We start from the raw sequence: 22,437 nt of genomic DNA, 5'->3' as shown, positions 1-22,437 counted from the left end.
ATATAAAGAGAATGAGATTGAGGGGACCCATTCTAAGCACACACACACACATACACACACACAGTGTTACTGGTCAGTCAATAAACATTTAGTAAGTTCCTACAATGTGCAGGTACCATGCACTGGGGGTAAAATAAAAAAAGAAGCAAAGGACAGACTCTATCCTCAGGAAGTTCACAATCTAATAGGATTGTGATACTAGGAGAGAGTGTAGAGGATAGAATCTAGCCCCAGCTACTCCATCTGGAACTGTAGCAGTTTATATACTGCAGGCCTTACCTACCCCATTAAAGAATATGGGAAGGGACAGAATCTGCTCTTTGCACAAAGGCCCAATTCAGAAGCTTATATTAGAGATATGAGCAAACAAAAAAAAATACTGAACTAATGAAGACATGCTATATGGATTGAGAAATACAATAAGTATAAGTAAAGTCCCAGATGGCTTGGTGATAAGGACTCCAAAGAGTAAGTGGGAAAAAAAATTAATCAAGAGATTTTTTGAAAAATGAAATCAGTTTCCTTTGGGGCACTGGGAAGGGTGACATTGTCTATTATTGAGAAATTAGGAAGAAGTATTATTTTATGGATGGTCAAGAAGAATAGTTGAAAAATCCTAGCTTTTATTGTTATTTTCAGTTTTAACTGGACCATGAATTAGTCATCTCGTTGCCAGGTAGGCATACAAGTCTAGAGGGAATCGGATTTTGAAGTATGGATTTGGAGAGGGCTGCTCAGTTCCCACATTGCTTCTGAGTTCTCTTGCATGAACTTTGGACTGAAAAAGAGAGAAATAATATAGTTACAGTGAGTTGCTACCCAAGATAAGCAAGGTCCTGTATCATGTAGTTAACCCTCAATGAGTTCAAGTGAACAACTTTGAATGAACTAGATCTTAGGGAACTGAAAGAACTCAGAGATATTGCTAAGTTACTATTGGTGATTTTCAATCAATAAACATTTCTTAGATGCCTACTCTAAGCAAGGCACTATGTTGTTGTTATTCATCCTTCATTCTCGAAGAGGACCACTTGGTTCTGGGGACACAAAGACAAAAATAAGTGTCTGTCCTTAAGGAAAGGAACTTGAAAGATTTTAAAAAAGAGAGGTACTATAGGACAAGCAAGGGAAAATTTTCATAAAAGGTAAAAGGGCAGAATCTGGAAATGGCAAACAGGTGAGCTTGACTTCCATGTCTGACAATATTCTGGAACATAGGAAAATGGTTTTGAACACTTAAATGGAAATCAGTGATTACTAAAAGCCTCTAAAAGGCTTGAAAAACAGATCTTGCTGGTCTAACCTGATTTCCTTTTTTGGCCAGGGTAACTATGTTAATAGGTTATCTGTAATCCTGTGGATTTTTAAATTCTTAGACATTTGATAAAATCTGTCATGCCATTCTCATGGATAAAATGGAAAGATGTGGGCTAAGCAATAGTAGAGTTGGGTGAATTTGTAACTGAAAGATTAGGTTCAAAGAATCTAATGGGTCAATGGGAAGTTGGAGGGAAGTGTCTAGCAGAGCAATCCAGGCATCTGCTCTTCCTTGATTCTGGGCCATTAAACATTTTTATTGATAGCTTCTATGGAGGCAAATATAGCATACTTCTCATATTTGCAAATGACACAAAGTTTAGAAGAATACAGGGTCCTTCTAAATATGAGATCAGAGAGCCTTGACCTAAAAAATAATACAAACAGAAATGATGTCAGTTTATCACTTGGGTTCAAAAAAATCAGCTTCACAAATGCCTGATGGGGGTGGCACAGATAGAAAACAATTCCTCTGAAACATATTTGGGAAGGTTTTTAGATAAAAACTGCACCTCTGTGGATTTGGTGATCAGATTGCAATTTTGAATCTTTAATCGAATTTCATTGAAATTACATTATGGAATTGAGCTGTATTAAAAAAGGAAAACAAAGCATGGTGAGTAGAAAGAGAATTGGCTAGAGAGTTGGAAGAATGGGTTCTAGTCCAAGTTATACCTATAACTAGTTGTGTGATGTTGGTATCTACTTAGCTCCTCTGGGCTTCAGTTTCCACATGCCACAGTGTGACCAGAAGGAACCTGGTCAGGGTTAACAAGGTTAAAGGAACTGTCTTGTTCTAGAATTGGAGATGTCTCCCTATAGAAAGTAAAGATATCTCCAAACTGATAATACCTCCTTATTAGAGTTTGAACAAATACTCTTGGCCTAGATACTAATATTAACCAGTTTTATTGACACAGTATTGAAGATGATTGAGTGAGATATGGCTTGTCATACTTTGTTAAACCCTTGGAGTTAGTCTTTAAAGGGGAAAATAAAACAGACACAAAGATAAAATAGATGAAAGAACGAGGGCTCAGGTAGGAGAAGGTTTTACAGAGACTGACTTTTTTTTCCTGGAAAGGAAACCCGTGTATTTGCAGAACCTTTCAGATAACCACATAGCCCTAGGAGAGGAGAAACCAAACTACTACAGAGATGGCCACACCAGAGGCAGTAGTAGAACTATGGAGGAATTGCTGGACAGATGGAGGGAGTTGAGGACCAGTGGCCTTTCCTGGGCAAAGAAAAGAAAACCCTGGACAGTGCTGAGTCCCTGAATCAGGCCACCTAGAAAAAGAAGGGGGAGTTCTTGGGCCAAGTGGAGGTGTTCTGGGACCAAACTGGAGCTGGAACAGAGGAGCAGTGAGAGAGAGAGCTACAGTGCGCTTGCTCATCATTAAAAGTGAAAATTAGAGAGACTAAATAGGTCTGGGGGTAAGAGAATTAACCCTCTAGGATAGCAAATGCTTTTGGTTTTTGAGGGTGGTCCCAACTACAAGGTTAAGTCCTATAAGTCTAGCGTACACTTTGCAAACATAGCCTGGATGTCAAATGCAGTCTACTGCCTCTTATTGCATGGCATGTGAGCTAAGACTGGTTTTACATTTTTAAAAAATATTTTTAATTAATTTTTTTATTAAAAATTACTTTAAAATGCAAAAAAGATTTGTAGATCATGGGCCATTCAAAAAGAAAAACAGAAGGTAGGCTGGAATATGGAGTAGGTGGGCCTTACTGGAGGGTGAGAGGTCAACTCTCAAATGCAAATGCTGTTCCCTTTGAAATTTCCAGCCCTCAGGTAATATCATAAGATTGTCAAGATCTTTAAGAAAAATGGAAACTCAGCAAAGAAGGAAAATTTGGCTTGACTCTCTATGGGATTTATAGGATTTCTTTTTCTGACAGGTGAAATAAAACCTGTGATGTATTTGATATATTGTTAACCTGAGTGCTTGGATAGGAAATGAGGGCCATTTGGCTTACTCTGTAAGAGATGTAGATATAAGCTATATTCTTATATTCCCAGGGAATATCCTAGGTGACGTATGAGACAAAGAAATATGACTAGTGAGTGAGAAGCCTTCAAAATTGTATCTGGGTTGTGTAAATCCAAGGCTTTGGTTCAGGAACATGGGTTACATATATTCTAAGAGAAGTTTGGATGAAATGATCTCTAAGGTACCTTTCAGTTCTAAGATTCTATGATTATTTCATGAACCTTCTTTTCATATGGTGATAGGCTAAAATAGTCTTTGGAAAATATTGGGATAGATTTTATGACCTAGTATTCAGTATTCAGTCAGAGCTCTGTACATAAAGGAGAAGACTTTTTATTTCTTAAATTAGCCATAACTCACTGAAATTCTAAAAAGGATAGGGAGAAAAAGGTAGGATGACATATGAACAGGAAGTCTGGCAAGAGCAATGTGGGAAGGGGATGTGGCACAGACTGTGAATAACTTTCTTGAGGTCTGCTAAAGAAGACTATACGAACAAATGGGAACTGTAGTCACTAAACAGCATGTATTCAGGGCCCACAATTTGAAGACAACTGTGCAATGAACACTGAGAAAGAAGGGTTGCGAAGGAAATAGAGCAGCAGCCACCAGGGACTGATTTGGTCAAAAACAAGAAATCTGAAGGTTATAGCTCACTTGTTTCTGGGTTGCCATTGCCCTTACCCACACTTTGGTTTCTTTTCCAGTTCTTTGGCATGGTGTAGAGGTAAGAACAGTAACTTTGGCATTAGAAGATATGGGTTTAAATCTGAGCTACCTTAGTTATTATCTATGTGATCTGGAGCAAGTCACTTAGTGGTGTGCTCTTCAATTTTCCTGCTCATTAAATAAAGATGCTGAATTAGATGATCTCTAAAGTTCCTTCCAGCTCAAAAATCTATGACCTTCCAATGGCAAAGGTGACAACAGTGTACGTAAGGAGAAAAAGCAGAGAAAGCAGGACATGAGAGTCTATGAGATGAAGAAGGGAAAATATCGGAAATGATTGAGACTCATAACTTGGATGGATTGTTAAGCTACCTTAAGATGACATAGGTCCACTAAAAAGAGGCAAATTTCCATTCTACCATTGCTTAAAACCTGTTCATACATTAGTCTTTTTAGAAAGCCACTGTCTGGTTGTGTCAGGTCCTGTGTTTGATGTTAAACAGTCTTGAGTCCCACTATTGTATATGTTTTGGGGAGAAATGCTCTTTTTAATTGATGCTATGTACCCATTGTGAATGCTTTAATGAGAGAATGCTTCTCTTCCCAAAAGACAGAATAAAGAAAGAAGGTCTGGCTTGATTTTTGTTTTTGTTTTTGTGTGCCTCATCACCTTAAACACTTTAGTCATCTTAGAAAAATAATATGTTTGATAAAATATCGGGAACTTTAGCATCCTCAGTGTGTGCATGTGGGTAGAGGCATCTGACTTAATCTCAAGGGCTGTTAATTGACAAAATCTCCACCAATATTTTTGAAGATTTATTAACAGCAGTATTCAGAGCTCTGTCAGAAAGCCCTGAGGAGGAAATTGAGCAGGATCAATACCAGGCTACAGACACCTTTGCACCACCCATGTTCAAATGAGTCGTGGCAGTATATAGACTCTGTTGGTAGGAAATTCAAGTCCTTGGTAACTGGCAAGCACAGGAGAATATCCCTGCTGATTAGTGACTCAGCTGACCACATATTGCTAAACATAAAGTGCGTACTGATTAACTGTTCAAAATATGTGATAAACGCAGCTTTGTGGGGTACAACTTAAATATGCAGACATTTGCTGAGCTTGAAAAAAAAAGGAGTTCTTGCAGCAACCAAGGCAAAATGAGGACAGGATATCTACAGTATGGCTACATTTTTCCTAAGCATCCTTTTCAACTCAATTCAATTCAATTCACACATTTTTTGCATGTGTCCCCTCCTCTCTATTCTCACAGCCACTGCCCTAGAATGGAGGAAGAGGACAGAAGTAAGTAAGTGGATGATTCTGTATTCTTTGATGGTGTGAAGAAAGTAGTTTATCAATAGTTAATTGATATGGCATCCCATACCATGCTGGACACTGGCAGAGATTCCAAGAATAGATAAGACACTCTGTCCTAAAAGCTTACACTCCAGAAAGGGGGAGGAAGAATGTGATTCACAGATAATTAACTATTGATAAACTACTTTCTTCACACCATCAAAGAATACAGAATCATCCACTTACTTCTCTTCCTCTTCCTCCATTCTAGGGCAGTGGCTGTGAGAATAGAGAAGAGGGGACACATGCAAAAAAAAAATTAGTAAAATTTTGGAGGAAGAATTGACAGAACTTGACAATTGATTGTCCAATCAAATAGCTACTTCTGGATAGGGGAATGTACGAGGTGAGACATATGGAGGGAATATTTGTGTGTGGCCAGCGTACACATATAAAAGAGTCCACATGGAGCAAGGCAACTCATTCATTCCTCTTATTCTCTGGAGTCATTGATGTATTCTAATGATGTCATCAAGTGTATTCTCTGCTAGGCTCCTAAGTGTGGCACAGAGACCCTGCTAGTCCTGGTCACTGCTGTTCAGGCTGCAGAGCTCTTCTCTGCTTTCAAAGGGAGCTTTGAGCTGGGGTATAACATCTTCCTCATAGGCTTAGTGAGCTCTAACATTGCTCTTTTAGCTTAAAGTGCAGAGACTTGGCTTCTACAGCTCTGTTTAGGAATGCAAAAGCTTTAAATACTCAGTCACAGAACTATAAAAAAGAAAAAACCCCAACACCTCAGTATCTTATAGGCCTGTCTGTTATCCTGTCACTTGGCTAAAGATTGGATTTTTCTTCTACATAACAAGAGTCCTGGCCCTAGGCTCAGCTATTCGGAACACAGAGACATAGGCATTCTGGCTCACTAGTGCCATCAGGGTTAAAAGTGTCTTTTTACCAGTATTTCATGGTTACCAAGAGCAGTATCTCTCAGAGACTTTATACTGATAGGATTAGAAACGCCTTGTAGGACAGTCGCCCGGGGGCAGAGCCAAGATGACAGCTGAAAAGCAGGGACTAGCATGAGCTCCCCACCAAGTCCCTCCAAAAACCTATAAAAAATGGCTCTGAACCAATTCTAGAACTGCAGAACCCACAAAATAGCAGAGGGAAGCAGGGCTCCAGCCCAGGACAGCCTGGATGGTCTCTGGGTGAGGTCTATCCCTCATGGAGCTGGGAGCAGAGCGGAGCGGAACAGAGCCCAGTGTGAGTGGCGTGGACCAACCAGACCAGGAGCCAGGCAGAGTGTGCCCTAGCGCCCTGAATCAGTGAGCTGCAGCAGTTACCAGATGTCTCAACCCACAAACACCAAAGACAATAGAGAAGGTTAGTGGGAAAAGCTGCGGGAGTGGAAGGAGTTCATGGCTCAGCTACTGCCCCAGGGGCAGCGGAGGTGGGGCAGCTACAGAAGTATGGCTGCAGTTGCTTCTGGCCCCAGGCCCACCTGGTGGGAGGAATTAAGTGGCAGATCAGAGCAGGAGTGCACAGCCTGCTGAAGATCTAAACTCAGTCCAGGTTGGGGGGTCATGGGGAAGGAGGAGTGCTGGTGTGGCAGAGCTAACACATCCCCCCAAGCGTGGAACATAGAATTCTACAAGCAGTCATACCCCGCTGAAAAACTCAAGGGTCAAGTTAGTTGGTTGGGAATATGGCCAGGCAGTGAAAACGCACCCAGATTCAGTCTCAGACTCTGGAATCCTTCTTTGGTGACAAAGGAGACCAAAACATTCAGCCAGAAGAAGTTAACAAAGTCAAAGAGCCTACAACAAAAGCCTCCAAGAAAAACATGGACTGGTCTCAGGCCATGGAAGAGCTCAAAAAAGAGTTGGAAAAGCAAGTTAGAGAAGTAGAGGAAAAATTGGGAAGAGAAATGAGAGTGATGTGAGAAAACCATGAAAAACAAGTCAATGACTTGCTAAAGGAGAGACAAAAAAATACTGAAGAAAATAACACCTTGAAAAATAGACTAATTCAAATGGCAAAAGAGCTCCAAAAAGCCAATGAGGAGAAGAATGCCTTGAAAGGCAGAATTAGACAAATGGAAAAGGAGGTCCAAAAGACCACGGAAGAAAATACTACCTTAAAAATTAGATTGGAACAAGTGGAAGCTCGTGACTTTATGAGAAATCAAGATATAATAAAACAGAACCAAAGGAATGAAAAAATGGAAGACAATGTAAAATATCTCATTGAAAAAACCGCTGACCTGGAAAATAGATCCAGGAGAGATAATTTAAAAATTATTGGACTACCTAAAAGCCATGATCAATAAAAGAGCCTAGATATCATCTTTCAAGAAATTATCAAGGAGAACTGCCCTGATATTCTGGAGCCACAGGGCAAAATAGAAATTAAAAGAATCCACCAATTGCCTCCTCAAATAGATCCCAAAAAGAAATCTCCTAGGAATATTGTTGCCAAATTCCAGAGCTCCCAGATCAAGGAGAACATACTGCAAGCAGCCAGAAAGAAACAATTTGAGTATTGTGGAAACACAATCAGAATAACCCAAGATTTAGCAGCTTCTACATTAAGAGATCGAAGGGCTTGGAATACGATATTCTGGAGGTCAATGGAGCTAGGATTAAAGCCAAGAATGACCTACCCAGGAAAACTGAGTATCATGCTCCAAGGCAAAATATTGACTTTCAATAAAATAGAGTACTTTCAAGCTTTCTCAGTGAAAAGACTAGAGCTGAATAGAAAATTTGACTTTCAAACACAAGAATCAAGAGAAGTATGAAAAGGTAATCAAGAAAAAGAAATCATAAGGGACTTACTAAAGTTGAACTGTTTTGTTTACATTTCTACATGGAAAACTATGTGTATGATTCATGAGACCTCAGTATTAGGGTAGCTGAAAGGAATATTCATATATATATATATACATACACATATATATATATGTTTATGTATATATATGTATATGTGAGTGTGTATGTATGTATATATGTATGTGTATGTATATATATATATATAGAGAGAGAGAGAGAGAGAGGGCACAGGGTGAGGTGAGGATGAACGGAAGATATCTAAAAGAAATAAAATTAAGGGATGAGAGAGGAATATATTGGGAGAGGGAGATAGGGAGAGATAGAATGGGGTAAATTATCTTGCATAAAAGTGGCAAGAAAAAGCAGTTCTGTAGGAAGGGAAAAGAAGTCAGGTGAGGGGGAATGAGTGAATCTTGCTCTCATCAGATTTTATCTGAGGAGGGAATACCATACATACTCAATTGGGTAACCTACCCCACAGGAAAAAAGGAGGAAAAAGAAAATAAAAAAGGGGGGATGATAGAAGGGAGGGCAGATGGGGGTGGTGGTAATCAAAAACAAACACTTTCAAAAGGGAACAGGGTCAAGGGAGAAAATTCAATAAAGGGGGATAGGTTACGAAGGAGCAAAATATAGTTAGTCTTTCACAACATGAGTATTGTGGAAGGGTTATACATAATGATACACATGTGGCCTATGTTGAATTGCTTGACTTCTTAGGGAGGGTGGGTGGGAAGGGAAGAGGGGAGAGAATTTGGAACTCAAAGTTTTAAAAACAGATGTTCAGAAACAAAAAAAAAAGTTTTTGCATGCAACTAGAAAATAAGATACACAGGCAATGGGGCGTAGAAATTTATCTTGCCCTACAAGAAAGAAAGGGAAAAGGGGATGGGAGGGGAGTGGGGTGATAGAAGGGAGGGCTGACTGGGGAACAGGGCAACCAGAATATATGCCATCTTGGAGTGGGGGGGAGGGTAGAAATGGGGAGAAAATTTGTAATTCAAACTCTTGTGAAAATCAACACTGAAAACTAAATATATTAAATGAAAAAAAAGAAAAAGAAATGCCTTATAACTTCCTGGTTAATTTCAATCTACTGAACTTTACCCAGAACCAATTATAGAGGCTGTCCTCCTTACAAAGTGCCCTGGGCTCTTGTCTCCCATTTAAAATGATAAAAACTATTTCATTCGTTCATTCTTATGAGTAAGAAACAGGTTCAGAACTAATCCCATGGACAAATCATTATATTCCTCTTGCCTGCCTACATTCCTTGACTTCCAAAACAGCCTTTGAGCTTGTCTTACATCTTCATTTACTCTGTCCATATTGTTTCCTCACAACAGAATGTATTTTTTGAGGGTCAGCACAGTGCCTTGCACATGTTAAATGCCTAATAAATGCTTGTCAAATTGAATTAAGCTGAACTGAATTGACTGTGAAAGGGTTTTATAAACTATAGAGCAGTTACATGTGAAAGTGATTAGGCTATACTTGAATCCCAAAGAACAGCTCTTGAGAACCCAGGATCACTTTCACGCCATAGTTATGAATTAAAATAGAACTTCGGTAGAGGAACTTGGTGAAAATGTACCCCACTGTATCTTAAGTGCTTTGGAAATAAAGGAATTTCATGTAACCCCTCCTCTGGGGTACTTCCCTAACCTGAACTCACAGTTATAGTTGAGTCCCCAGAAGGTGACTAATACTCCCTGTACTACTCACTAGGTCCCACCAGTGTCGTTCCCATAAGCAATCAGCCAGTAGACTTAATCAAAGACATTTACTAAGATAGGATAGTAAGAACAGTTGGTGCAAACTTCCTTCCAAAAGCCTAGGATATACTCTTACACAAATCCCCAGCATCCATAGGAGTAGTGGAGTTAAACTTAAGAGTACATTGGTAATGAGACACATAAAGGATACACATGTGGCCAAAAGTAACTCCTAACTCCTGACAGTGCATGGTCTGGACTCTCTTTGTAGAATGGTACTGCACCTTACCTTGGATAAGGACAGACTACTCACCCAGACTCAGAGAATCTGCTCCTTTCTTGAGGACATGGCCAATATTCCTTTCTGCTATGACTTAGTCTATCCCCTGAAGCTTTCTCCTTCCTCAAGGGGCTGTCTCTCTGCATCCATGACTGTCTCTGGATAGGTGTCCCTCTATTCCTGGCTGGATTCATTGTCACCTACTGTTCAAAAACTGTGATGACATTGTGGAAGGTACTGGAAGAGAGGAGAAAATCTGCCCCTTTATTTATTTATCCTGTATGTACCTATTTTATTTATATTATAGCAAGGCAGTACAGTGGATAGAGTACTAGCCTGGAGTCACAAACCTGTGAGTTCAAATCTGGTCTCAGATATTTTCTAGCTGTGTGACCCTGGGCAAATCACTTAACCTTTATTTGAATCAGTTTTCTCATCTGTGAAACAGGGATAGATAATAAGAGCACCAGCCTCCCAGGATTTTTGTGAGGACCAAATGAGTAATTTAATTTTTATAATGTAATAATTATAAAGTACACAGCGCCTGGCACATAATAAGTGTTACATAAATAGTATATAGCAAGTGGCATACAGTAAGTGTTATATAAATGCTAGTTCTCATTATTACTATTATGTTATCTCCTTCACTACAATATAAACAATATAACAATATAAACTCCTTGAGAACAGAGATGATTTTTGCCTTTCTTCGACATCTAGCATAGTGCCCAGAACACAGAAAGTGCTAGATAAATGTATGCTGGTTGAATGATGGCATGTGTGACTATACTGTTGTAGGGTTGTAAGAAAATTCCTTAGCTCCTACTTTACATTTGGTAATTACATTCTGGGATTTCTGTGATTATATTAATTGTGGAAGGGTGGGAAACATCTTTCCTTATGTTAAAATAATTCTTGATAGATGGAGATTGGATAATATTTTTTGGAGAGGGAGGTACTTAGGCTTTTTGTTCTTTTTGGTTTGGTTTTATACGAGGAAAAAAGTCATTCAGTTCTTATAGAATATATTTTTAAATGTCAGCATTATTTTAAAGAAGATATACAGGGCAATACCAATTCAACATAGGTTCCATGTGGTCACTAAATTTTTTTGAGAGTGTTCCATGTTTCTGACAGATTACTTCTCTTGAACATATATTTCAAATAAGAAAGCATTGGAATAAGAAAAAAAATTATGACAGCAAGCATTTATATATAATACCTATGTAATTATTATCAAACTATCATCATATCACATTACACTACATGTTATAACATTATACATTATAATATTATATGTCGTATTATATATTATATATATAGGTGTTATTATACGTGTTGAAGTTTAAAGAATGGGTCAGAAATATGTTGGCAGGTTAGAAAGCTAATTAAGGGACATTCCTGGGAGGAAGTTGACCAGGAATTAGAATAGAGAGATATGTTTGGGTGCAAAGGAGGGAGGAAAAACTTTCTGAATTCTGTCAATCGCTCTTTTTTGGTAAACAAATTATTTGTATCCTAATTTTCAGGAGATGACAAAATCCTCCGATTATGGCATCCCAATATCAGCACCAAGCCTGTAGGGAAACTTGTTGGACATATGTTCAGTATTACAGAACTTGTTACAAATGAAAAAGATCAGCATGTGATCAGCCTATCTTCTGCAAAGGTAAAAAAAATTGATAAACAATGATATAGTGGCAAATCTTTTTTGAGGGGGGGAAGGAGGCAAGGAAATTGGGGTTAAGTGACTTGCCCAAGGTCACACAGCTAATAAGTGTCAAGTGTCTCAGGCCAGATTTGAACTCAGATCCTCCTGACTTCAGGGCCAGTGCTCTATTCTCTGTACCACCTAGCTTCCCTGAGACTCATTTTTTAGGGTTTAGGTGACTGATAATCATGTCAAGAAATAATATTTGTCTGTCCTTTCATATCTTCTAACACTATGGGAAACTAGGTGGCATGGTGGATAGGGTATTGGACTTGGAGTCGGGAAGAACTGGGTTCAAATCTTATCTCAGGCATTTACTAGCTATCTGGGCAAGTCACTTGACTTTTCTCAACCTGTTTCCTCATTAGTAAAAGGGGGTTAATTCCAATTTGTGATGTCATTCAGTGGTTTTTTCAGTCATGTCTGTTGGGGTCTTCTTGGCAAACATACTGGAGTGGTTTGCCACTTCCTTGTCCACATCATTTTACAGATGAGGAAACTGAGGCAAACAGAGTTGGGTCAGACAGCTAGTAAGTTTCTGAGGCCAGATTTGAACCCAGGAAGATGAGTTTTCCTGACTCCAGGCCCGGTACTCTATCTACTGTATCACCTAGCTGCAACGCCAACAACACCAACATCTATGTCCTAGAATTACAGTGAGAATAAAATGAGATAAAATTTTTAAAATGCTTTATAAATCTTAAAGCACTATACAAATAGTAGTTATTATTAGTATTATCATCAAATACTCAAATGGATCCATCAACTCATCAATTTGGAAGTTTCCTCTAATAATACTGATTATAGACCATCCATGCCTTTCCATTCCATGTGAACTCTGGTCTCTGTTTTTAGTTGCAATCATTTGAGACAAATCCTATACATCCAGAGTAGTGCGACCAGATGGGGATGGATCTCTTGATCATACCCTAGGAAAACCAGATAAAGGAACTGGAGATGTGGAATGTGAAGAACAAAAGCCTGGGCAGTGGTGTGGGGCAGGGCAGTAAGGGTGATAGGAAGTACTTGAAAGTCTGTTAGATGGTAGAGGTATCTTCAGTTTATTTGAACCCCATAGGGCAGAAATAATAGTAGCACTGGATAGATATTTAAAAAGAAGAATATTTAGTTTTGACCTAAAGAGAAATATCCTAAAAAGAGCTATCTAAATTAGGAATGTACTGCCTCAAGGGATAGTGGATTTCTCCTTGCTAGAAGTCTTCAAGAAAAGGCTAGGTGGTTAATTTTGAAGTGTGCTATAGTAGGAAGTTTTTCAAGTCTGATTTGGACTAGCTGATCAATAAGATTCTTTCCAACTCCAAAATTCTATAAATGTGATTCTGGATTACTACTTGTTGGTGATGTCACAGAGAAGAATGCTACTTAGTCATGGTTTGGACTAAACCTGTAACGGAAGTCCCTACCAACTCTGAAAATTCTAGTACCTTCCCTCTGTTAATGATTTCCTATTTGTCCTGTATATAGTTTGCTTTCTATATTTACCATCTGATGATATCTTTGTGTAGAGTCACATTTTGGGTTGTTGAAAAGGAATGTTTGATCTAGAGCCAGACACGCCGGAAAAAGAAGTCAAGTGGGCTTTAGGAAGCACTGCTAACAATAAGGTTAATAAAAGTGATTGAATTCCAGCTGAGTTACTTAAAATCCTAAAAGATTAAAGTGTTAAAGTGCTGCACTCAACATGCCAGCAAATTTGGAAAACTCAACAGTGGCCACTGGATTGGAAAAGATCAGTTTACATCTCAATCCTAAAGAAAGGTAATGCCAAGGAACATTCAGATTACTGAAAAACTATGTTCATTTCATATGCCAGCAAAGTTATGCTCAAGATTCTGCAAGCTAGTAGATAGAGCACTGGCCTCGGAATCAGGACGACCTAAGTTCAAATCTGATCTCAGATATGTACTAGCTGTGTGACTCTGGGCAAGTCACTTAATCCAACTGCTCCCCTTGCCCCTCCCCCTGAAAAAAGATTCTGTAGGCTTCAGCAATATGTGAACTGGGAATTACCAGAAGAGCAGGCTGATATTCAAAGAGGAAGAGGAACTAGAAACCAAATTGCCAACATTCACTGAATTATGGAGAAAGCAAAGGAGTTCCAGAAAAATATCTACTTCTGCTTCACTGATTACACTAAAGCTTTTGACTATCTTAATCACAACAAAATATGGCAAGTCCTCAAAGAGATGGGAGTACCGGATCATTTTATTTGTCTCCTGAGGAACCTGTTTGTGGGCCAAGAAGCAACAGTTAGAACTAAACATGGAACAACTGATTGGTTTAAGATTGGAAAAAGAGGGCAATAAGGCTATATATTTTCACCTTATTTATTTAACTTATATGCAGAGTAATCATGTGAAAGGCCAAATTGGATGAATTAAAAGCCAGAATTAAGGTTTCTGGGAGAAATACCAACAATCTGAGATATGCAATGATACCACTCTGATGGCAGAAAGTAAAGAGGAATTAAGAAGCCTCTTGATATAGGGGTGAAATAAGAGAAGGTAAAGGCTGGCTTGAAGATTAACATAAGAAAAAATGATTATCTTGACAAGTGGCCCCATCACTTCCTGGCAAACAGGGGAAAGAGAAATGGAAGTAGTGTCAGATTTTATATTCTTAGGCTCAATGATCACTGAAGATGGAACTGCAGCCATGAAATTAAAAGACTCTTGTTCCTTGGAAGGGAAGCTATGGCAAATTTGGACAGCATACTAAAAAGCAGAGACATCGCTTTGCCAACAAAGGTCCATATAGTCACAGCTATGGTTTTTCTAGCAGCAATGTATGGCTATGAGAGATGGACTAAAGGAAAGCTGAGCACTGCAGAATTGATGCTTTTGAATTGTGGTACAGAAGACTTTTGAGAGTGCCTTGGACAGCAAGAAGATCAAATCAGTCAATACTCAAATTAATTCAGGCTATTCACTGGAAGGTCAAATACTGAAGCTGAGACTTAAATACCTTGGCACATAGTAAGAAGATAGGACTCATCAGAAAAGCCCCTGATGTTGGGAAAGAGTGAAAGCAAAAGGAAAAGGGGATGGCAGAGGATGAGATGGATAGTGCCATGGAAACAATGAACATGAACTTGGACAGACTTCAAGAGATAGTGGAGGACAGAGGGGCCTGGTGTGCTATGGTCCATGGGGTCATAAAGATTTAAACATGAACAAATGACTGAGCAACAACAATAGTTTACTTCGCATTTATTTGTCTGCATGTTGTCTCTCCCATTCGAACTCTCTTTTGCCTCTTTTTGTATCCCCAGCACTTAGCACAGTGCCTGGCACACAGCAGGTGTTTAATAGATGTTGACTGATTGAGCCATTCTACAAAATCACACATAGGTGAGTTATATAGTCAGATTTGTGCATTAGGAAAATCACCTGGATAAAAGGATAGAGAAGTGGAGAGACTCGAGGCTGAGAGACCAATGAGGAGATTATTTTAATAAATCATACAGGAAATGGGTGAAGAGAGCTTGGGGGTCTCGGCTACTGGAGTGGAAAGAAGAGGACATATATAAAAGATGTTGACAAGATTTGGAAACTGAATGGATGTTGTAGTGTGAAGGTGGAGTGAGACTGAAGACCTGAGAATTACACAGAGGCTAAGAATCTGGGTGACAAACTTTTGTGGAGCCCTGCCCCGCCCCCAAAAAAGTTCAAAAAGAGAGCTGAGTTTGGAGAAGAAATCCCTTTGCTTAAGACAAGGAGAGGAATGGTTGGTTCAGAGAGTCATAGAAGCACGAGGAGGCAAAGAAGGTGGTTCATTGAGGATAAGACACAGGTAAGGGTCTCGTCAAGTGCTTAAAAAGAGCCTGAGGCCAAGGCCTGGTATAGGCCCAAGAAAATATGTCTTCAGTCTGGGAAGCTTCTCATCTAAGCACACAACACTCCGTCTCCTGATTCCTTGCCTTTTTAATTGCTGAACCCCATGACTGGAAGCCTTCCCTCTTCACCTCCACCTCTATCTCCTGGCTTCCTTCAGGTTTCTGTTCAAATCCCAGGTTCTATAACAGGCCTTTCCAGGTACCTTCATTCCGTCTCCACTGCCCCCCACCACACACACTTCCCTCCACTTACAGCTACTGCCTTCCTTCTGAGATTACCTACTGTCCATTCACACTGCACATACATTCTACATCCTTTTGTTTGCACGTTGTTTCCCCATTAGCATGTGAGCTCCCTGAAGGTAGTTTTTGTTTTCCATCCCTCGTGCCTAGTGCAGAATAAGCACTTTCATAAATGCTTGATGACTGATCTACTGACTGTTGAATCTGTGATACCTACAGTACAGCCAGTTTGAAATGGCTAATTGATCAGTGATGAGGGATTGGAGCTCAGCAGAGAGAATAGGGATGGAAATATAAAACTATGAGTCATCAGTAAAGAGATAACATCTTTTCTCTCATTTTTAGTATTTCCCCATCTAATACCTCTTTCCTCATGATCTACAGACATGCTTATATCTCCCTTATTTCAAAAAAAGCTAAAGAAAAAAAATCTTCATTTAACTCTGTCATTACCTCTAGATGTAGTTATCCATTGTTCAAGTCCTAGAAAGAGCAGCTTACACTCACTGCTTTCACTTCCTCATCACCCTTTCACTTCTTAGTCCTGTAAGTCTCAGTTTATGATTCTATAGAAGCTGCTCTCTCAAAGATTCCTGGTGATCCCAACTAAATCAGGTGATTTTTCTCAGCCCTCATCCTCTCTAATCTTTCTTCAAGTCTTAACACTGTACATTATTCCTTCTTCCTGTGTACTTAATCTTTTCTTTTCTAATTTTTTTTTCTAATCTAATCTTTTCTAACAATGATGCCACTCTCTCCTAATTCTTTTATCAGTCTTTTGTCAGTCTTGTTTGCTGGATTATCCTGGGCCCACATCCCTTCCCTCTAAAACCCTATCACTTGAAGATCTCATCTGCCTCTGGGAGTTCAATCATCACCTCTACATAAATCCATACACTCACTCTCAGTGTCTCTCCTGAATCCCAATTCCACATCTCCAGTTGGATACCTCCACCTGGATATCCTGCTAGCATCTTAAACTCAACATGTCTGAAAATGAATTCATTATTTCCTCCCATAAATCTGACCCCCTCCAAATGTCCCTGACTCTTGTGAGGGGATCATCCTCTCCATTATTCAGGTTTGTAAACTTAGGGTCATCATTAACCATTCTCTCCATTGGACTTGGAGTCACTGAGATGTACTTAAGAGGCATTGTAGTGTAAGGTAAAAGCTCTAGGCTTAGAATCAGGGAATCTTGATTCTCATACTTTTAAGTAAAGCAAGTGAGCCGGTCTATATAAATCTATGTTAGTCACAGAATTGTTATGAAGGAGAAAGGTACTTCTACAAAGAGCTATCTACAATGAAGGTATTATTGTGACTTCATTGGATATAGATTGTAAACTCCTTGAGGGAAGGGACTGACTGTCTTTTGTCTCTTTTCATATCTCCCTTGCTTAACACAGTGCCTGGCACATGCTAGGTGTTTAATAAATATTTGATTGATTGATTGTTTGATGTTGAAAAAGAAAGACTGCCTTCCCTTTTCATATGTAACTGTAGAATTTTTGACTAGCTGATCTGAATACTGAGCTATTCATTTTTTAAAATGTAATAGGGAGGAAATCACCACATAAAAGTGATTTTACTTTGGAAGACTTTTGTTAGTTTCATTACAGAGTTTTGTTTTACATTGTTTCATTACAGAGTTTTATGCAAATTAGCAGTTTTTAAAGAGAGTCACTGGCTAATTAGGTTGATGATTTGCATTTGAGAAGAGATAACATTAGAATAAATATTAGAGGAAGTCATCTCTTGGTGGTTTCTTCACTTGTCTAAGCTGGCAGGAATCATGAGAGTTCCAAAGTTTTAGTAATTGGACATTATGGTATCACCATTTGGAATTATTTTGAATATTTCTTTTCTTTTTCCCTTCATGATTTGGCAAAGATGAAGGAATATTGTATGAGAGTGAGCTAATGTTTTCTGATTCCACTCAGGAGAGGGCCAGAGGGAACAGACTTAGAGAAAATTAAGCAAAAGGATCAGGACTTTGGGAAGTCATTCCTGAAAGAAAGAGTCCTCAGACAATGGGACACATTTGTTATGCAAAGATAACCAGAATTTCCTTCTCTATTAAAAAAAATAAACTTATTTATTTTTACATGCATTTGTAATGTCCCTCTCCACTATGTGCCCTTCCCACAGTGAATGAAAAACAAATCAAAACAATGGAGAAACAAAAGTCTCCAAGATTTCTTCTCCAGAGATTTTAAAGAAATGGGTAAACATAACCTTTTGTTATAGTTATTATTACACCAAGAGACAGAGGAACAGACTACAAAAATCCCATCCTTCCCAATGAGTCCACAGAGGGAAGCTAAAGAAGGCTTTTGAAAATCTATTGCTTTTCTAAACTTCTTCAGATGAGGCAGCTTGACCATAAGTCAAGTTTCAATTAATTTAGTTACCACTTACTATGTGCTGGTATTCTGCTAGAAATTCTGTTTACTTTTTAAACTGCATAGAGTGGGCTGTCATCATTCTCCTTTGTTACAGTCGCATGGTAAATAGTATTTCCTCTTCTGAAAGTTAAAATAATGGCTGATTGCATTTCTACACACCAAGCTCAATGGTCTAACAGCTGTGGTAGAGCCGCTATTTCTGAAGGCGAATTGAAAATCATTGAGAAAATACAGAGTGAATTCAAAAGTTTATTCACTTTCATTTCATTAGCAAACTCAAAAGGAACAATGGTTGGCAAAGTTCCCAAGTACCAATTATACCCATTCTGGCCAGTTGTATAAAGAGGAGGAAGCAGATGATTTACAACAAATAGCAAATAGATTGTTATATGTTGCTATTCCTCTTAAGATTTTCACTTTTTTAAAGAAAGGCGAAATATTTGATTAGAAAGTGTAATGTGCCTTACAAGAGGACACATTGTCCCCAAATCAAGATTATAGCAGACCCGATCAGGAAAGACATCTTGTAAGATATGACTTGAACTGAGGCTTGAAGAAAGGTAGGGGTCTCAAGAGGTAGAGGAGATGTGGAATACACACTTAGCAAAAGGCCTCAACTCCTTTTCATTGAGAAGATTAGAGGCCTTAGTCCTGAACTCCTTCAGTTTTCCTACTCTTTACAACTTATTTGTCTTTTTACTGCTCCTTTGAGAACACAAGTGCCAGCGAGACTGTATCCAACTCCTACGCACCATGAGCCCATAAAATTGTTGGGAGCGTCATAAGATCATACATGTGGAGGTAGAAAGGACCCCAGGAATCAACTAATTTAAACTCCTCATTTTACAGTTGAGAAAAGTGAGATCCAGAGATAGTCAGTGACTTTCCCAGTGTCATATAAGAAGGGCGTGGCAGAGTTGGGATTTGAACCCAGGCTCTCTCTAGCACTTTTCCCACTTCACCACCCTGCCTCCCATACACGATAAAAACCAACAGGAACATTTCCCCTTAGCTGGTTATTGTTTCCATATCTAGACCCTCCAGTCTGCTGAGTGCTTTTGCCCCATTGTCATAGCATTTTAAGATTTGTAAAGTACATTTCTCGACAAAAATACTGTGAGAGTGAATAATTTCAGTTTTATTATCCCCATTTTACAAATAAGGAAAGCAAGGCTCAGAGAAGTTAAATGATTTTGCATATGGTCCTTGCAATGGACATCTGATTGTCTTAGGCATGCAGGTCTGTTAAAGACGCCCCTGTGTGCTATCTGGTATCCTATTCCAAAGCTCCTCAAAGTGTCCATTCACATGTCCTTCCAAGAATTCAGTCTGGAGAATATAGAGAAAATCTAGTTCCACATCTGCCTGAGCACCCAACTCCTGGGATGATAGTGCATAAACATGCCAGTGCTCTTTAAATAAAACTTGACTCCCTGCATCTTTTAACCAATCCCACCAAGAATGAGAAGAGATGGATTTATATTGATCAGATTACATAAAATGAAGTGTCCAAGCATTGGTGCTAACCCTTCCCCTTGTTCCATGTAAAATAAAATCATAAAATCATGGCCCCTCACTTCAACAAATGAAGAAACAGGAGGTCAAAGCAATTAGCCAAAATCTCGAGATGAGTTACTGCTAAAGCTGGGAGGCATTCTCCTAACTCCTAGTCTTCACCTTTTTGTAATCGATCCTACTGATTATTATGAAATCAAAATATTTTTTGCAGAACAACAACAGTCAGTGCTCTTTGACATGCTATCAATGAAGCATTCACCCCACCTGCTATTTGCACAACCCAACACCAGAGTACTCTTGGATAGCAGGCCAGTTCTTGGGTACCTCTGTCTGGCTCTCAATGAACTTGCTGTCACTCATCCCTTGGCTGTGCCACTTTGTGGGGGATGTTTCTTTTCCCTCATTAATGTAGAGGTCAGTGTAGATTACCCGATCAGGTCATGTTTTGGGTCTCATCCTATTTTGGGGTACACTTGTCTTTGTTCCTTATCTCATTATGACTTCGTTAGAGGGACTTCAGAGAGGAGATAGGATATGAGCTACACCCTGAAGGACATGAACATATGGAGTGGAAGGAGAGGACATTCTAAGGGTAGGATGCTGGCTCCTCCGGAGGAATGAGCTCATAGCCCACTCCTCATCTCTGTCTTTAAAGGGAGACAGCACGGTTGAATAGAAAGAACCTTGACACTGAAGTCAGATGACTTGGGGGTCAAATCATACCTCTGATGAGTAGTGGTTTTGACTATATGGTCTTAGGCAAGTCACTTATCTTCCTTGGGCCTCTGTTTCCTCACCTGTAAAATGAGAGAGATAGATGGCCTGTGAGGTCCTTTCCAGCTCTAGATCTATGATCCTGAGGCCTGTGGCATCCTAGGAGAGGGAAGAACATTAACATGGTACAGCTGTGAGAACAATTGTGATATATGATGGGAACAATAAGGAGTCTGGACTGACAAGAGTAGATTGGCCATGCTAAGCAATAATGAGAAATAAAGTGGGAAAGGCAGGGTGGGAGCAGACTGCAGAGACCTCTGTCTGCTAAGCAGAAGAGGCTTGGATTTGAATCAGTGGGTAGTAGAATTACAGAGCAGAGGAAAAGAATAAAATGAAGTGAATGAATTTTTAATGGACCAAGTTTTTGCGATTCTGCATTTTCCTTCAATAACCATAAACCAGGAACAATGACATTAGACAATAAAAATGAATAGAGATTGGGGGTTTTCACAGTGGGTTTGGCAAAAGCTCAGGGGTGAGGCAAGTATGTTAAAGATGGTAGGGAGGGCAAAGTCAGAAGAGTGGATCCTAGAGTGAAGCGCCAGCAAAAAAGTCCAGTGAAGTCAGGATCATGGCTAATGGGCTGGATGAAGCTGGAGGATTTCAGTAGTTATAGACTACACTGAAGAGGAATAAAGTCAGATTGTGGAGAATGATAAACCTCAGATTATAGGACAGTCAAAGATCTATATTCTGTCAAAATCACAGATCCTTCATGTATTCACATAATGCTTTTAAAAAACTAAATTAAAACCTGATTTACCTAGCTTATCAACATGCGTTTATGGAGCTTAGACTATGGGTCTGGCACTATATTAGCTACTATAGCATACAAAAGAAGTTTATGGCACTAACCCCACCCCTAGAAGAGCCATTTAGCTGAAGAGTCATACATATGAAAAAATGAATGAGAGCTATCATTTATACGTATATACATATATATTGCATATGAAATATATGTATAGAGAGAGAAAAAGGAAGAAAACAAGCATTTGTTATGTGCTCACTATGTCCCAGACACTAAACACTTTACAAATATTCTCATTTGATCCTCACGAACCCTAGAAGATAAACTCTATTATTATCCCCATTTTATAGCTGAGGAACCTGAGGCAATCAGGGGTTAAGTGACCTGTCCAGGATCACATAGCTAGTAAGTGCCTGAGGCTGCATTTGAACTCAGCTCTTCCTCCAGGCCCAGTGTTCTAGGCACTGTGCTACCTAGCTGGGGTGTGTGTGTGTGTGTGTGTGTGTGTGTGAGTGTGTGTGTGTGTGTAAAATCATATATATGAATTCTGTCCGGGTTGTAATCCATTTATAAATGAATAGACAAGTCTTACATTGCTGCCTGAGGCTGAGAGGTCTAGTGATTTGCCCATGGTCATAGAGCTAAAAAGTGATAGAGTTTCCTTTAAGGACCATCTCAATGACTATAACCTAGGTAAATACTTCTTCCTGAGTAAAAAGTGATCTCTTCTTCTCAAATTTCTTCCAACACTTTACCTGGACCTCTTCTTTGCCTCTATTTCATCTTTGTTTATATCAATTATTTTTGTACATATAAACATAGACTTAAAACTGGAAGGTTCCTTGGAGAAATATTATTAAATCATAGTTCTTTCCTTCCCTCCGTTGACTACCTCCAGCTTATCCTGCATATTCTTGTTTGTACATAGCTATTTGCACATTATCTCCTCCATTAGACTGTGGGCCTCTGGAAGGAGAAAATGGATTGTTTCTGTTTGTTTTCATTTTTATTTTGTCTTTCTTTGTATTCCTAGTGTTTAGCACAGAGCCCAACACGTAATAAAT

General features: G+C 39.2%; 1 protein-coding gene across 2 annotated transcripts in view; it reads left to right on the top strand.

Annotated features, from left to right (window-relative positions):
* WDR64 (WD repeat domain 64) overlaps nucleotides 1-22,437 on the top strand; it is a 169,766-nt gene that overhangs the window by 67,128 nt on the left and 80,201 nt on the right. For both annotated transcript variants that reach the window (XM_036757403.1, XM_036757404.1), the window contains exon 10: nucleotides 11,642-11,781. In XM_036757403.1, coding sequence (XP_036613298.1) covers nucleotides 11,642-11,781 — 140 coding nt within the window. The remainder of the gene's footprint in view (nucleotides 1-11,641; nucleotides 11,782-22,437) is intronic.

The sequence above is a fragment of the Trichosurus vulpecula genome, chromosome 4, assembly GCF_011100635.1.
Source record: "Trichosurus vulpecula isolate mTriVul1 chromosome 4, mTriVul1.pri, whole genome shotgun sequence".
NCBI lineage: Eukaryota > Metazoa > Chordata > Mammalia > Diprotodontia > Phalangeridae > Trichosurus > Trichosurus vulpecula.
Note: the sequence above shows the minus strand (reverse complement) of the source record. Positions and strands in the feature narration are given on the sequence as shown.